Source organism: Asterias amurensis, chromosome 8 (assembly GCF_032118995.1).
Source record: "Asterias amurensis chromosome 8, ASM3211899v1".
Classification (NCBI taxonomy): domain Eukaryota; kingdom Metazoa; phylum Echinodermata; class Asteroidea; order Forcipulatida; family Asteriidae; genus Asterias; species Asterias amurensis.
This window is the reverse complement of record NC_092655.1, coordinates 8,390,285-8,407,352: the sequence shown is the minus strand read 5'-3', so window position 1 is coordinate 8,407,352 and position 17,068 is coordinate 8,390,285. Positions and strand designations below refer to the sequence as shown.

At 38.0% G+C, this 17,068-nt stretch overlaps 1 protein-coding gene across 1 annotated transcript; it reads right to left on the bottom strand.

Moving 5' to 3' along the window:
* Positions 1 to 451: 451 nt before the first annotated feature.
* On the bottom strand, positions 452 to 16,247 carry LOC139941203 (uncharacterized). The gene is made up of 8 exons (XM_071937661.1): positions 15,992 to 16,247; positions 12,690 to 12,761; positions 9,226 to 9,284; positions 7,640 to 7,771; positions 7,304 to 7,387; positions 5,568 to 5,606; positions 4,267 to 4,308; positions 452 to 3,671 (listed from the first exon to the last, which is right to left on the bottom strand). The coding sequence occupies exons 2-8, from the start codon at positions 12,724 to 12,726 to the stop codon at positions 3,498 to 3,500; spliced, it is 567 nt and encodes a 188-aa protein (XP_071793762.1). The 5' UTR covers positions 12,727 to 12,761; positions 15,992 to 16,247; the 3' UTR covers positions 452 to 3,497.
* Between the last annotated feature and the right edge of the window lie 821 nt (positions 16,248 to 17,068).

Genomic DNA, 17,068 nt, shown 5'->3' with positions numbered 1-17,068 from the left:
TTTCCTTGCGTCACAATTGGAAAACCGCACGTACTGATTATTGCGTCACCAAAATTTGCTTTGCATTCGCTTTTGCGTGAACTATGAACCGGGCTTACGACTAATAACTAAAAAACACACAAAAAACGTGACAGTCGGGCATCAAACAGGTAGCATAGGATCTTTTCGTATAGGAGAAAGTAGCATTTATTGGGTTGGAGAGGCAATGATGTAGGGCCATACCAATAAGACACCCCCACCCCCCCCCCCCCCCCGCGCACACACTCTCATTTTTGTGTTACTTATTGTCAGGTAGCCCTGTTCCCCAGAGAATTTAGACACAGAGTAATCAATCAAAAACATATTTCATTTCATTCCTCCATCTTGTTTTTTTATTAAAACTAATCACCAATACATCTAGTGATCAGACAAAACTATTTATTTTTGATCCAAAATATTTTACCAGTATTAATATCATTTTCATTTTTTTTTAAATAGTGATAATAAATTTGTTCATATGTAAATCTCTAAAGGCATAAAGCTAAATTATAACTTTTATAAAAACTCTTCATTATTTATCATAAAGGCTGGTAAGATTTTACCATAATTGCATTGGTTTCAGTTATTTTCCAAAACAGTGATTACAAATCTAGTGTAAATCTCCAAAGGCATAAAGCTTAACTCTAACTTTTAAATAAAAAAAATAAACACTTTTTGTCAAGAATATAAATATGTTTGGACTAACAACACTGTACAAAATACTTAACTTTCTTTGGCATAAATGTTTATCATAAATATAAATCACTATCTAGTAAGGTTTGCAGTAAATGTAATGATAAACAATGTATTTTACCAATATTTACATAATTTTCAATTATTTTTCAAAATCGTGATTACAAATCTGTTTATGTGTAAATCTCTAAAAGCATGTAACTTTTATCAAAATAAACCCTTTCTGTCAATCAATAACTGATTCAATGTTATACCTTCATCTGTTTTTTATTAAAATAAATCATCTATAGTGGTCAGAAAAAACTCTTCATTATTTATTAAAACGGCTGGTAATATCTAACGAAAATTTGCATTGATTTCAGTTATTTTTCAAAACGGTGATTACAAATCTAGTGTATATCTCCAAAGGCATAAAGCTTAACTCTAACTTTTATTTAAAAAAAACACTTTCTGTCAAGAAAAGAACTTTGTTTGGACTAACAACACTGTTGTTTTCTGTACAAAATACTTAACTCTCTTTGGCATAAACGTTGATCATGAATATCAATCTAGTAAGGTTTGCGGTAACACTATGTAATGATAAACTCTCTTTAAGTAGGGGGGGGGGGTGGTTCTTAAAAAGTACCATTCTACTGAGACAACGAATTCTGAAACGAATTCCTTCAGTCATGCTTCATTGAGCTACCATTGTTTTTATAACCAATTTGTGACACTGTAAGGTACACAATGTAGGACATTACTTTCACATCCAACTTGGCCTGAGGGAAATTGAACCTTTAAAAAAAAAAAAAAAAAAAAAAAAAAACAAGATAACAAACAAAAAACATTGTGGCATGTTTTAATGTGTGGCATGTTTGAATGTGGTCATAAACGCTTTATTTAGAAAAGGAGAACAATTTGAATTTTATGAGGGAATGAATTTGGACACAGCATCAGCCATAGTAACAAAAAAAAATCAGTTTCAATTTTGAAGGCCAGGAACTATGAAATAAGACACCTTTTAAAAACACAACATGCACGATACACTACAATGTACAAATAAATTATACATAGTGTGTACCAGTCACATGAGTCAGGATCCTGACAATAACTTATTTTTAGGTTTGAATCAACTACCACTTATCATTGGCAGATTTTTTTCAGGCAACATATCAAATGAAAGCTTAAAACTTTCTGTGCTCTTAAAAAAAAGCTATTAAAATTTAAATCTAAAATTGTTGGTCGAATAGGCCAATAGTTTGGCCATAATGCAACTTGAACCTGGAGTGTCACATATGGCTTTTGACGACCATTTTCAAAACAATGGTTCTCGGTGAAGCATGACAGGAGGAATTCTAACGATGCATCATTTGGAAAAAAATTGCTCAAACACATAGTTATTAGTCAAACAGCACACAACTTGGCCAAATTAATTTTTTATTTCAGGATTGATTTTTTTGAGAGAGTATTAAGAGCTAGTTGGTGCATGGAGGTACAAATGAAAGGAGTTAGAACAAGGTCGTTACGTTAATGTGGAATTTGAAAATATAACAATGGAAAACTTGTGTAACTTTAAATGAGCAGCAAGGCCCCAAACAGTAACCCCAATGCATGGGGAGAAAGGCCTGAGCTTGCGCAGATGACGCTTTACCGTACAAAACTGTTGAAAAGATTCAGTTCAAAACACTTATTTAGATCACAAATATTTATTTTGGGCAATGGTGTACACAATTGGCAATAGGGTAATTCTGTGTAAAATCATCACCCCTCCAGGGGTCAATCTCACAGATTTTCTTAAAATTTGCTGAATTAGTTTGGTTCTATGATTTTGTGCAATGCCCAACTGAATTCCTGACTTTAAAAAAATATTTGCAAATATAGTTAATTTGGTGTATCAAGGCCCTCAATTTAAGCTAAAAATCATCTCTGTCCAACATTCATAACTGGGGGTACAAGAATCCAAAGTTATGTTGAAAAAAGGCAAGGTCAACAGTTCATCGACCTGTATGTCACAGACCACATGACCCAGAATGCTCAAATTTGGGTTTCAGGGTTTTCTCATACATGTAGGACCAAAATAATTCAGCAAATGTTAAGAAAATCTATGAGATTGACCCCTGGAGGCGTGATGATCTGACACGGAATGACCCAATACACACATCATGAAAAGGGGAAACAATGCCCCACTTGATTCCATTTTTGTGTTTCGGAGATTACCAGGTCCTTCTAAATATCCCTCCAAATATACCCCATAATTTCACATTTTCCTATGCTTAACTTCAAGATCTGAAGGTATGTATTATGTGTCGATTTATGGCGTGACGGTCTGTACAGAAAGACCTTTAATCTGCAGCAAACAGCTGATTGAAACAACTGTTTTTGCATAGCATAGCCAGAAGTTCTAACAAGCTTAATGTGGCATCTCTCGTTCCAACTCCTTTCTATATGTACCTCTATGGTTGGTGTAACCATAGAGATGGTGTAACAAACAAAAAGTGAGTGTGCCCAGCAGAAGGTCGTAAGCAATGAACACGCACAATTGTATTTCAAACAAATTCAGTTGAAGGGTTTGATCATTTCTCAAACGTTTATTAGTCAAAGTACGGAATTTAAATTCAGCATAGGAATGAATATTAAGGATACATTAAGTATTTTTTGCAGTTATTCATGAATGTTATAAATCTAGTCATTGTATTGCTTACGACCTTCTGCCGGGAACAATGTTGTACGTGGTGGCTGGCAGAAGGAGGTAGAGCCTTGTGACCATCGCCGGGCACACAACGAACTGAAACATTTTAAAATCATCTTCAAAAGATAGTGCGAACACTCTGAATATGTTCCTTACAAAATGGGCATTCCGGGGAGTTGTCTTGAAAGTGTGTGGCACAGGGCATACACATGGAATGTCCACAGGGGAGGAAAAAAACTGTCTTTTCCCTGTCAGCACAAATATGACAAATAGGTGTCTTCTTGAATGTCACCTAATAAAAAAATATATATATCCATTTTGAAGCCAGAACAGATTAATCGTAGCTTAACAGCTCAGAGCACATCAAAAAATATGTAGCCAGCCTATGTCTGTTACAGACTGAATTTGTGTTATCGCACACACATTTGTTATTTGCACATAGTCCTGTCTGCAGAAGGTACTTGATTTTTGTTGAAACACAGTCTTAATTTTGTATTGTTACTAAATACTATCCTGGATGTTTGAGGCATCTTTCCTTAGGACTAAAGTTCATTGCAAGTAGCAAACAATTTCATCACTTTTGCTTAATTAAGCGATGAAATTGTTCGCTACTTGCAATGACAGCTGAGACATCAGCACTAAGACAGCTGATTGTATTTATTGCTTGTCTGAAATCTGAAAGCTCCAGAGAGAGATTGGTAGGCTAGTGCTATCATTAATTGCAATTAAACTACACTGGCAGTAAATAATAAACATATTCAGAAACTGATTACATTTTTGACAATAACAGATCAGTCGAAGATTCTATATCAGCTATTGTGGCTACTTCATTGAATTAGGAAATTCAACAAGAGTTGCTTTTACAGGTTAGCTCAAGAAATACTTACAGTGGGAGTTCCTGTAGGGATGGAATCTGCCGCCCTTTCAGGCTAAAAAATAAAAGACGGACGGACAAATTACTATTTATAAATACCACAGACAGATTTGCTATTTCTATTGGTAAGTGTAAAGAGTATGTCACATAGGGATGACGGCAGATGAAAAGACTAGCTGGAGCTGTTTGAGAAAAGCATGCATTCTATTACCGCATGTGATTTCTTTTCCAGTTGCCAGTGCAGACTAGGTGGACAAACTTGACTGTCGCATAGTGTGCAATTTTACCTTTTGCAAAATGCAGCCTGAGCCTGTTTTAAGTTGCAAAATTAAACTGCTGTTTAAAACCTTGCAGGGGTCCTAGTCATGCGATAAAGGAGTGTGCCTTTAGCTTGGTCCTTTATTGCATGGTCAAGATTCTAACATAAATTGCAAAAACTGGGGTGTTAAATGTTAACACTGTTATTGGTGAAACCGTTGTGGCAATTCTTTTGGTGTTAAAGTAACACCCCTTTGTATTCAATTGTGTCGACGGAGAAAGTAATTTTGTGGTGTTGTTTTGAGAGATCAACGATAATGATTGGACAGTTGAGGATGTATAGCTTCGTCTTGCCCGGTTGTTCCCAGTCGTAGAATTCCATTGAGTTTTGTTCACTAATGAAAAGTAATCGTATTTAATTGTTCATTTGAGAATGTAATTAGTATGAGTAATTATGGGAGGACAACATACGTTCAGAATACTATCTTCCAGGATGTTTTTGAAACGTTCATCGAAAAATGGTCAGTGAGTTTTCAAAGTGTATTTTGACCCAAATAAAATTACAAACTTTCAGTGCTTTACGTGTATATGCAATATCGTACATCACTATGTACACATGTACAATGATTTTTAGGGTCATAACGTCGTCATGGTTTAAGTGTTATGAATAGACCATGCCCATAAGATGAAATGGAAGGCATCTGCTATTGTTCATAACTTATGGTTTCGCTACTTAATAAAGCCTGATCTATCACTCAGTTCTGTGTGGTTTTATTAAGCACCCGACTCAATAAATAGTTATTAAATAACACCAAGGGTGTTGTTACATATAGATACCGGGAAAGAATAAAAATTAATACTGTTGGTGTTATTTTTCACTTTTGTTGTTTTTCAGTGTACAAACAGTTTTCATACTGTTAGAGGAGGCAAAGACATGAAAAATAAGCATTGTCAAGTTGTCCTGATGACCCATTGTAGGTTTTGCATTTGTGAGGCAAAACCTTACAAAATTAGCAATGCTTTCAACATTGGAAACTCATGTGACAAGATACTTACAGTAGGATTTCCTGTTGGCATTGGCACTGGTACTGCCACCTAAAAAGATAATGACAGCATACATATAATAATTGATTTACACACCTTTGAATACAGCAGAGAGGTATACTAATGAACTTTGCTTTCATACGGTATGCAGTTTTCGCACAGACTTGGAAGGAAGGCAAAAACATGAAATACAGAAGTACATGTATTTTGGAGTACACACCAGTGCTAGTTAACCGAGGAATGCAGTATAAAAAAAAGCTGCATGTGTTTGACGTGTCACACAAGATGATCAATATACAAAAATGCCAATTAGGTAATTATCAACTTTTTATGATCCAGAACCAGAAGCCAGCTGACTTGAATACTAGTGTATAACACCCCACAAAATTTGGTGGTTACTAAGAAACTTCTAGAATGGATACTAATAGCCTTTCACCCCCCAGGGATAATTTGAACTAGTTCATAAACACAGCTGGTTTTCCTTTGGTGTATGGTCAACTCCTGTCTCCCGCTCCATGGTCATGTGATGTAGGATGCCTTTCTGGATTAGAGCTTGGGCATGGCGACTGGTCACTTTCCAATCAGCATTGTCAAAAGGAGAACGGGCCCTCACTGCCAATGCAAATTTTTATTTTTTACCAAGCTTCATCCTGGGATTTGTGTGTTTCCACGAAACAGATAACTCCCTGGCGGACAGCTTGGCTGTTGTAACATCTCTAGCCTAGTAGGAGGAGACTTCACTATTCCTGGCTGGTATTGGGTTGCACCCATCCCTATACATATTCACCCCCTGCAACCTGTCATGACTGTTTCTTCTACCCTTTGGATTTCCCTTTTTCGTTGGGGTTTTGTCATCTTTGGAACTATTTTCCTTCTGTTTTTCTTCAAGTTCGAGTGCAACATCGTTTCTGTATCTTGGACTTGAACTATTTCTTTTCGCATCCACATCATTTTAATAATTCTATTCGTAATTCGTTACTAGACAATATTTTGGTTAGTAACCTTTTGCCTTAATATATACGTTGCTTTTGACTGTTTGAGAGTTTAAGTTGAAGTCAATAAAAAACGTTTTTATTGATGCTGGATTGTAAATTGACTTGATACATGATTTAATTATTTAATTTTATCCATTTTGTCGAACCGCACCCATTATTATCTGAGGTTACCTAGCTGATAATACTCGGCGACACTACATATTAACCCTAACATGGTTAAAATATGATTGTTCACACACCCCTTTTGTTTATACGGTTAACCTTTTACAAGGCTCTACTTTTTATTTTGTTCCACTGTTTAGGCAGGGGTCACTGTTATTCATTCATTGCAACTATTAAAGTAATGTAGGATGACAAACATTGTGCTTGAATGATCCTGGTACATAAAGTTACCAACCATTGGCAGTTTCATAAGGCCAAACATTTAGTGAACCTAAATGTACTTGCTCAGAAAAAAATTGTTACAAGCAAAAATAATTTGTTGGTGGGTATTAACTACTTCATCAACTGATTTTGGCTTAATACATGTACATTTGCCAAGCAGTGACATTCGCTCAGCCTCTCCAACTTAAAGTTCACAGAAAACTGAATGTCAACTGAAAATGAAAAGGTAAGAGCTTTTTTTCATCCACAGTTATAACTGCTTTGCAAAGTTCAAGAGCATGAACACTAGTTACACTATACAGGGCAAATGCAAGGCAAATGCATGTCCTTCAATCTTGCTTGTGAGACAGAAAAACCAAAGCAACTTACACTTGGTAATGGTACATGTACATTAAGAGGAGTGCCACTGCTTGCTCTGGGTTCTTCAACCTCATCAGGCAGGGAGACATCAAACTGTATGAGAAAAAAATGTATTCTTTGTTCAGGAAATAACTGGAGTTTCTCCACTTTAATGTATTATAGTGAGAAAATGAGAAAAATATGAGATATTGGACAAAGGATATTGATGTCTCTTACCCAATCCACCCACGTGATAATAATTGTACACAATTTTCACATGATATGCATGTAGCAGTTTCTGAGTAATAACAATGTTTTGAAAAGAATGCTTAGGCCTATGTATATTCATGAAGAGTCAAATCTTACGTGTTTGAATGATGGCATGCTTCCAAAGACATCAGGCAAGTCATCTGATGAAGAGGTATGATATGCCTGTAAAGAAGCACGAGCGGACAAACCTACCTCTTGTTCTGATTCAGATGATGATGAAACAAAGTCCTGTATAAAAAAAAATCACCAAGTTGGACAAAATAATATACAAATTCGGCTTATGAGTATTAAAGACAATGGTTACTACTGTCAGAAACCCAGTGATGTAGTGTGTGTGTGGGGGGGGGGGGGGGGGGGGGGGAGAGGGGGGGGGGTGCAGGCACATGTCAACCCCACCCCAATAAAAAAGGCAACATTTTTTTTGTATTTTAACTATTGACGATCAGCAGACTGACGTAGGTACAGAGAAGAGCAAGAGGTCGTAACAGACTGATACAGAATGACAGACACAATACGAACCATCTGGTTCGTACTTCTGGCTTGAAATTTCCTTCAAAGACGTGCGATCGTGTTCTGTGTTTATACAGCAAAGATTATGGGGTTTTTCCAGCATAATCTGATAATTTAAAATCTTGGGCGCCAGGGTTTGGATATGCACGAGACTTGCACAGTCTATCTCTGAAGTTTGAAAGATAACAATTTCTGCAAAAACAGTTGATTATTTTAAAAAATTTACAGAATAATAAGGAATATTTAAAAAGCAAATCCCGGTGCCCAATAATGTACATGTATGCGGCCATGAAATGTAAAATCATTTTAAAACATGCCCTCATATCTAGGACATCAATTTAAATTGTACTTGAAAAGGAAAGGCCAACAGGCTACTGGTAATGGTATGTCAATATTTTTTTAGCCGAACACTTCTTGGAAAAAAAGCCTCTCCGTTTGGCAAACATAGCTGGCGCACTGTATTCTGAATCAGCGGTATTTGACAAAACAACCTAGAAGTAGTAGACATCAACCTTTCAAACATACCAATATTGAGACTACCAGTTGAAATACTCACCAATGATACCTCTCAGAAACAAGTTTACAAAATGAGCAACTTAAACATGTTTCATTACAGGGGGGGGGCACACCTTAAATTTGATGCATGTTGCAAGGGGTGTTGCAATGATCCAATACACTACAATACACTACATGTATATCGTATCGTTTATTACCATCCTTCTTCTGCATGTTTCAATTCAATTCAAGACAACCTTATTTCAATACTCTCATACAAAAGCGTGTAAAATAACAATGGGAGACAATGAAAACTTGTAATATAAGTGTATCAAAATGTATGCGCTGCCTCAGATGTACTTTGCTTTCAGGAAATATTATCTGGGTCAAGACTGTGGTTTCCAGGGGTGAAATGTTTTATTAGATAATCAGCCGTCTGTAGTCTAATTTTTGAATTGGCTACATGGAAGTGATAATAAACATGTGCAACTACAAAGAAATAGTTATTTTGATTGCAGAAAGCTGCTTATTCACCCTTTCCCTTCTCTCTCCACTATTCTTCTTCTTCAATTTCTGTATTTTTATTTATTTATTTTTTGTGGGGGGGGGGGGGAAGTGCCCCCTTGAGTGCTGTCAGTTGATTGATAGTGAAAAATAAAACTGATACTTTTAATTACCTTATTGGCAAACAGGTCGTCCAACCTGTCTCTAAGGCTCACTTGTCTCTTACCTGAACCTGTTCAAAAACAAACAGAAAAGATGCTGTTGAGGATATGCATACATGATTTTTCAGTGACACAATTACAGGTAGCTTGCTTTCATATGGTTGCACTTAAAGATGCATGGCCTGTGAAATGTTCGCGGACAGCGGATCAGAAATATCCTCTGATAACCATTTCTCATCATCCACATCAGAAGAAAGCGATGACGAATTTGTGGCAACCTCATCAAAGTCAGCGGACAAGCCGAACTTCAGGTAAATCAGGTTCCTAAACTTTTGCAAGCAGGCCTAGGCCTCTTGGCTTAGTGCCCTACTTTTTTAACATGGTTCATAGCCTCAAATATTTTGCATAACCACAACACAGGCTAGACATGTACATTTCCAGAGAAAGTCATCATGCCATTAGTCAGTTTCACTTCAACCTATTTTGCTACGCAAGGAAAAGAAATGATTAAAATAAAATGTCGGGTTTCAATGCACATTAAATTGTGATTATTTTCCACCCAAATCAAACTGCATGATAGAACAAATGTTGCAATCATTACCATGGTTACAAATACAACAAACACAACAAACACCTGGTGTGCTCATCAGGCTGTCATTTTCAAGAAAACTGGGACTTTGTACTTTGTATGAATTTACAATGATCTGGTTGGCCGACCATTTAAAAAGCACCCTCAAATGCCATGTCATTGGAAGCAGAATCCTCTTTTGGGGCTTAATGTTAGTGTGAGTGTTTATAGTACGATTGAGAAAATGTGCCTCGAATCAATATAGCGCCCTGACACACTATGTAAATACTTTTTTAATACTTCAGGTCTGGATGGTGAAAAGAAAGCTCCACCTATAGGAAGCGACCACCTGTGAATTCAGTGAATAGAGTGGATGTACTACATGTACTAATGATTTCAGTCACCTGTCACCCCTACAGATATTTCAACTCCTCTTCTGTGAAGCAGTCTGGAAGTTGATTGTAACAGAGACCAACTTAAGACCAACCGATATGCTGATCAAACGCTGTGTGCAGATGTATCCAAGTCTCAGCGTGCCTGGATTCCGACGGATGTTCCTGAAATGATGGCATTTGTGGTTTTGTGGCTTTTGAGCATGGGCATCAACAAAAGGCCTCACTACGCAATGCACTGGTCCAGGTCCAAAGTTCTACAAGTCTTTTGTATCCATCGACAATGTCTTGCAACAGATTTCTCGCAATCCTTCGATTTTTCCACCTTGTCGACAATAGAGCTGACGACTCTCCCCATGACAAGTTGTCTACTGGACATTGTACTACCGTTGTTTCGTGGCATTTATATGCCCGGAAGAAACCTCTAACCCGACGAGACCATGATAAAGTTTAAAGGCCGACTCAGTTTTATGTTAAACAGTACATACCAAGAAAGTCTGCCAAATGTGGACTGAAATGTTTTTCATTGAACGAGTCTGAAACTGGGTACACATGTGTCTGGAAGATGTTTTGCTGGTCAAAGGCCATATCGAACAAAGTCATCCCACCCTCAATTGCCTAGAGTAAATCCAACCATCCACCCAACCTTCCAGCATCAGGCCAAGTAGTCCTCGACTTACTGAAAGGACTTGAAAACAAGGGACCGGCTCTCGTGCACAAGTTATCACAGCTAGGGTTTGGGGCTCGTGGAACTATACGCTATACCTCATAAGGGATTCCAGAGATTCCCCAAAAGTTCCCCATGAAACAAGGCAATGAACCCCAGTTTTACACCAAAGCTGGGCAACTGTGCGTTGGGGGCAGCAGCTTTCATTGAAACTTTAACTGCATCCCAACATTAAATTGGGGGAGGGGGGGCAGCAGCTTTAAGTTAAACTTTAACTTCATCCCAACATTAAATTCAGGGGGGGGGGGGCAGCAGCTTTCATTTAAACTTTAACTGCATCCCAACATTAAATTCGGGGAGGGGGGGCAGCAGCTTTAAGTTAAACTTTAACTGCATCCCAAAATTAAAAGTGGGGGGGGGGGCAGCAGCCTTCATTTAAACTTTAACTGCATCCCAACATTAAATTCAGGGGGGGGGCAGCAGCCTTCATTTAAACTTTAACTGCATGACACACTATAAACTAAAGTCCTCAAATTTGTGCAATTTCCAAACATTCCTTTTGCATACAAAAAGAGCGCAGTAGGTTAGCAATTATGAACCACCCCTGAAAAAAAAAGGGATACATTTTCTTCATTTGATTTGATCCGGCCTCGTAGCCTTAGAATCAATGGTTCTCCATTAATGTTCCCAAAACAGCTTGACTAATTACTCTCCTTATTGTATGTGTTTCATTAAAATTTGTCAATATTGTGTCATTGTAAGAGCGGCCTTTCATGATATTGTCTAGTGAGGGCGCTATACATTGAAAGTTTGCTAAAATGTCTCTGGTGCAGAAGTGAACTTACATGCACAACAGTGTGGTAACCAATGCATGAGTGATCAAGTTATGTGTTGTTAGGGGTTGATAGGGTTAACATGTGGTGAACTATTCATTGAACTATTAATATTGAACTGTTTACTTGGTAAACTGAATATATAGCAACCACTTAGCATACCAATTTGCATACAAGCTTTTCTTTTGATTTACAATGACTTCACTACCACATGTACACTAACAGTGTACCATGTATACCATGGAACTATAAAAATGACCGTGTTATCCTTTCTCTATGCTTTTATAGCTCCATGAGTGAATACTCCATGCTCACACCATAGAGAAAGGTGCTCACACACACCCAACATATCTCTTGCCCTCGAATTACTTATGTGTAGTTGTATACATTGTAGTTTTGTCTACAGTTCAGACACAGAGTGAAGATCAATTAACCACTCCCACATTATTCTCAATAAGTTATCCTTTCTCCATTCTTCATTTATATGGGATTCATCTAAATGGCGTGTCATGGCCTAGCGGTTAAGAGCACCAGATTCAAACTCTGGTGATTCTGATCAGCAGAGTGTGGGTTCGAGTCCCAGTCGTGACACCTGTGTCCTTAAGCAAGACACTTAACCATGATGCTTCATCCTTCAGATGGGACGTAAAGCCGTTGGTCCCGTGTGTTGTGTAACGCACGTAAAAGAACCCAGTGCACTTATCGAGAAGAGAAGGGTTTCGCCCCGGTGTTCCTGGTTTGATTGGCTGCATATTGCACCACAGAACCTTGTAAACCATTACATGGTGCTATGTAAAAGGAGTAGGTCTCATAATTCAAACGTAGTCCCACATACCTTGCAGGAAAATAATGTATGTTAAAGCGCCTTGAGCCACCATTATCATTATTATTATCAGCAACAACATCTCCCATAAATGATTTGCCCTGAGCATACAAGCGGACAAAAACTATCTTGCAAATAAATACAATCTTTAGTACAGTAAGAATTAGGAGGTGCAATAACCTTGTACACATACCTGTTGGAAGTTCCAAAGGTGGTGGTACTGTTGACATAGGCTTACCACTGGAGGAAGGGGTATTTACTTGCGCTGCAGATGAAAGACAAAATATTAAAAATTTTAAAAAAATCACAGAAATCAGTGTAATACTTGTGTTAGCAACCATCATATTCATCCCTGTTCACCACTTATTTGTGTGACATGTACTACTTGAAGATATGCATATAGTTTTATGAAAGAAAAATACAAAATACATGTAGGGCTTTAGCCAGATGACACTAAATCAACTTATATTATGATGGGAGTCAAAGGGTTCATGGTCCATATGTCAATGTAAAAATAGGTGAATACATCCTGAAATCAAACCTCACTTTTTTAGTTATCTCGAAAATATTGATAAACTTAAGCCCCAAAGTTGAACTATCTTGTCAAAATAATGTATATTGCTATTGACAGGCTTTCAGATTAAAGGCAAAATTGAAAATGGAAGTACTATCAGGGAGAATTTAGGGCAGGTATAGGAAGGGATTGGGGAGGGGTAGCAGTATTATGAAAAGGGGTCACTTGACCCATTTAAAGGGCAGTTTCAGAAAGGGGCGAGTCCTAGAGGGCTTGTTGGGAAGCCCAAGGAAGCAGGGTTGGCATAGCCTCACATGGGTATAGACAATAGTTTGTGTAATGGTGTCAATTATGTGGATGTTAGGCAATTAGCTGAAGAGACAATTGGTGAGCTTTTCACATCTTCAGTGTTCCAGTACTACATGTACTTCTGCCTCTCCCAGCCAAGATAAAAAGATAAGCTCATAGCTCATTTGTACATATTTAAAGGGACATACATGTACATGTACCATCCTCATTGGGCGTATTTTGGGCAATTTTAGGTTGAATAAAGACAAAGGCATGACTAGAAAGGCCTTCCAAAAGTAGAATATAATCCTCCACAGCAACAACCCATAAATTTGGCAGATTTTAAGTTACTTTCATTTATGAAAGACTAATGTCAGTTGACTTTTCGGCTTCAAAAAATTGAAACTGAAGAGTCACATGATGGTTTAGCTAGTTTCCACCCATGTAATATTTTCATTAGGCCTACTGAATAAAAGAAAATTCTGATTGTTGGCAAATGTTCATGACTAAACAACGAAAGTGGAAATATATTCATATTGTGGATTATTTTTTTTTAAATAATAATGAAAATGCGAACTCCAAAGTTAAATTCAAAGCGTCTGGGAAACGAATCAATTAGGCCCCCCGGCGTATGTGGGGCTTAGCAAGTCAAAGAGCCCATTAATAGCAAAAAGCCTTCAACTCCAAGTGTTTTGCACATAAAAAGTGAGTGACATAATTTGTTGAGAAGAAGAGAAATCTACTAAATAGATAAAGTCTTATCCTCAATTGAAACTGTTTCTGAATCAGGGATTTCCTTTTCTTAAGAGGACCATAGAGAGAGGACTGATTGAGTTACATTTTCTTATGAAAATGTTTACAAAGGTATAATTGTAAAATTTTGAAGTCATGAAGTAAGTAATTTTGTGAAATTTGAGGATGGTATGTCCCTTTAAAACCCAATTTAAGGGCACGCCATCTGTTCATACTTCCAAATATAAAAAAATACATACATGTCCCTATTTTGAATCTGTCCAGGTGTGACACAGTGGTCACACCATGGCTATACCGCACATACTCCTTGAAATCTCCATCATACACTTGGAGAAACTGTCCCTCTCGAACATTCAGGACCTGTGGCAACAAAGGGGAACACATTACAAAATGTATTTTACCAGTACAGAAAAAGTTATCTTTAAGTGTCATGACAAATACACCAGAATATCCAATACGATGTATCTTACTCTTCTTAGCAACATGATAAATATCCAAGTATAAACTAAATAATAAAACATTTCAAAAATGAAGCACCTTGCATACATGTACTTTACTTTGTAACTAACAATAAAACTGTATTTTGTAAATAATAAAAACTATTGAAACTGGACACAAGGGAAAAAATGGGAAGCATTCCAGACACGGACAACACAATTTTTTCCCTGTGACTTGGAAGTATTTATCAGAGAAGTAGTGTCCTAGAAAGTCAAATCTAGCATAAAAAAATGTGAAGACCGTTGACCCTCAGGCTTAAAGACCTTCGGGTTACTGGACTGTGTCCAAACAATTTTCACCATGGCCATTGACAGTAGCATTAGAGAATTGTGATAATGAGTCAAGTTTTAAGTTTTCTCTGTTTTTTGTCCACTTGCAATGCCCCGAGGGTGTTGACAGGCCTGGATATACTTGTGCGTTCAAAAAATGATAATTCATGCCAGTAAAGATGGCAGACTTTACGCTGTGTGACATAAAGTGGGTTGTAAATCGGGCACACAACAGCCGTAGTAGTACATGTACAGCATGTACATTAGATATACTGTACATTTTTGTGTACACACGCATACACATTATTTTGAATCGGTACACAATGTTCATGTACATACATCAACATGTACAGCCGCAGACGTTGTGTGTGTGCATAGACTCTAGAGAGTGGTCCTTTCTCTATGGTGTGTGTGTGCCCGATTTACAATGGTTGTTTGTACCAATTCTTACAATGCACACAGTCAACTTCGTACAAGATTCGTCTCACAGACCGCATGACAGCACTGGCCACAGCACAGGGTGTCGAGTGTTGTCCGTACTCCGTAGGTAGGCCTTGCTTGCCAGAGAGAAAATGTGCAGCCAAACCAGCCACTTAACTACACCAATATGGCAATATACACTCTCCAGGGCCGGCATGGCCGGGGGGGGGGGGGGGGGGGGGGGGGGGGGGGGGATGAAATGAAGAGTCCAAACTTGGCTATATCTAATTAGTAATTGTATACACTAAAAAAAGTCTATTGTTGACACACAAACTTTTCGTAATTTCGTAACTTTTGGCTGCCACGCCAACCAGAGCGGCCATTACTCTCGTTTGCCTCGACTTGGTCTCAGATAACTGTTCCCTGTGTGTGCGTGCGGTCGTGTGTGCTACGTGCTAGCTGTCTGTCCAAAACAAGAGTCGTCAGGGAATCTTTGGTCAGGGAGGAACCAGACTAGACTAAGCACTCTCCATCCTCTGGCTGGATGGTGAGTCGAATCTCAGCATGCAGGCCGTTTAGACCCGTGACGTTCACTGTAAAGAACCATTTATATGTGAAAACTAGCTGGAAAAAGGAATAACCATTTTCAAAAACGACTCAAACTCACTCCAGATTCATTTAGGCTCAACTATTGAACTATGACAGCCTGCGCCCTGTACATGCTTTGACTGGCTAAAAATAGTAATAACTTACATATAGCAAATCGTCTTCTGGGTTCACAAAGGTGACTGCCTTTTCACCGTTGATCTGTTCAACCATTATTTTCACCCTGATGTCTTCCTCGACATGTTGGGGCTGGGAATCACCTTCCATATTGCCCTTGTCGGGGGACTCATCTTGTGTATCCATACTAGACTTATTAAGCCTTGTGCGGCCCGGCGCGGCGATCGAGAGCGTGACAGAAGTTCAAAGTGAATCTGCGTCCGTCAGATGGTCAGATGTACAGTAGCAGTGAGCTGAAACCATGCATATGAAAACATGTCGAAACACGTTATCAAGGAAAGACATCTTTCTGAGATACGGTATCACGGAAACGTCTTTCCTTGATACCTTTTCTTGAAAAGATGTCTTTTCCGTGATACCTTATCTTGGAAAGATGTCTTTCCGTGATATCTTATCTTGGAAAGATGTCTTTCCGTGATACCTTATCTTGGAAAGATGTCTTTCCGTGATACCTTATCTTGGAAAGATGTCTTTCTGTGATAAATTATCTTGGAAAGATGTCTTTCTGTGATACCTTATCTTGGAAAGATGTCTTTCTGTGATACCTTATATTGGAAAGATGTCTTTCTGTGATATCTTATCTTGGAAAGATGTCTTTCTGTGATATCTTATATTGGAAAGATGTCTTTCTGTGATACCTTATATTGGAAAGACGTCTTTCTGTGATAAAATATCTTGGAAAGATGTCTTTCTGTGACACCTTATATTGGAAAGATGTCTTTCTGTGATAAATTATCTTGGAAAGATGTCTTTCTGTGACACCTTATCTTGGCAATATCATCTTTCTGTGACACCTTATCTTGGAAAGATGTCTTACCGTGATACTATCTCGGAAACGCGTCTAAAATACCTTAAATATCATGGTATTCCGTCTTTCTATAATACTATATCTCGGAAACACGGAAACGCGGATGGTCACTTTAAGCTTCCGTATGGGAGTCCTGAAGCGACTAGTTGAATCGCAGCGTGATCTGACAAGAAACATGGGTGTCCTGAAGCGACTGGTTGAATCGCAGCGTGATCTGAGAAGAAATATTTTAAATTTGC

Bases quoted from the DNA above. Each gene is read 5' to 3' on its own strand.
- LOC139941203 (XM_071937661.1), bottom strand. From the start codon at position 12,726: ATGTCAACAGTACCACCACCTTTGGAACTTCCAACAG. The intron at 5,607-7,303 runs GTAAGTTGCTTT...TTATCTTTTTAG, and splicing joins TACATGTACCATTACCAAGT to GTGGCAGTACCAGTGCCAAT. The intron at 3,672-4,266 runs GTAAGTATTTCT...TTTTTTTATTAG, and splicing joins TCCCTACAGGAACTCCCACT to GTGACATTCAAGAAGACACC.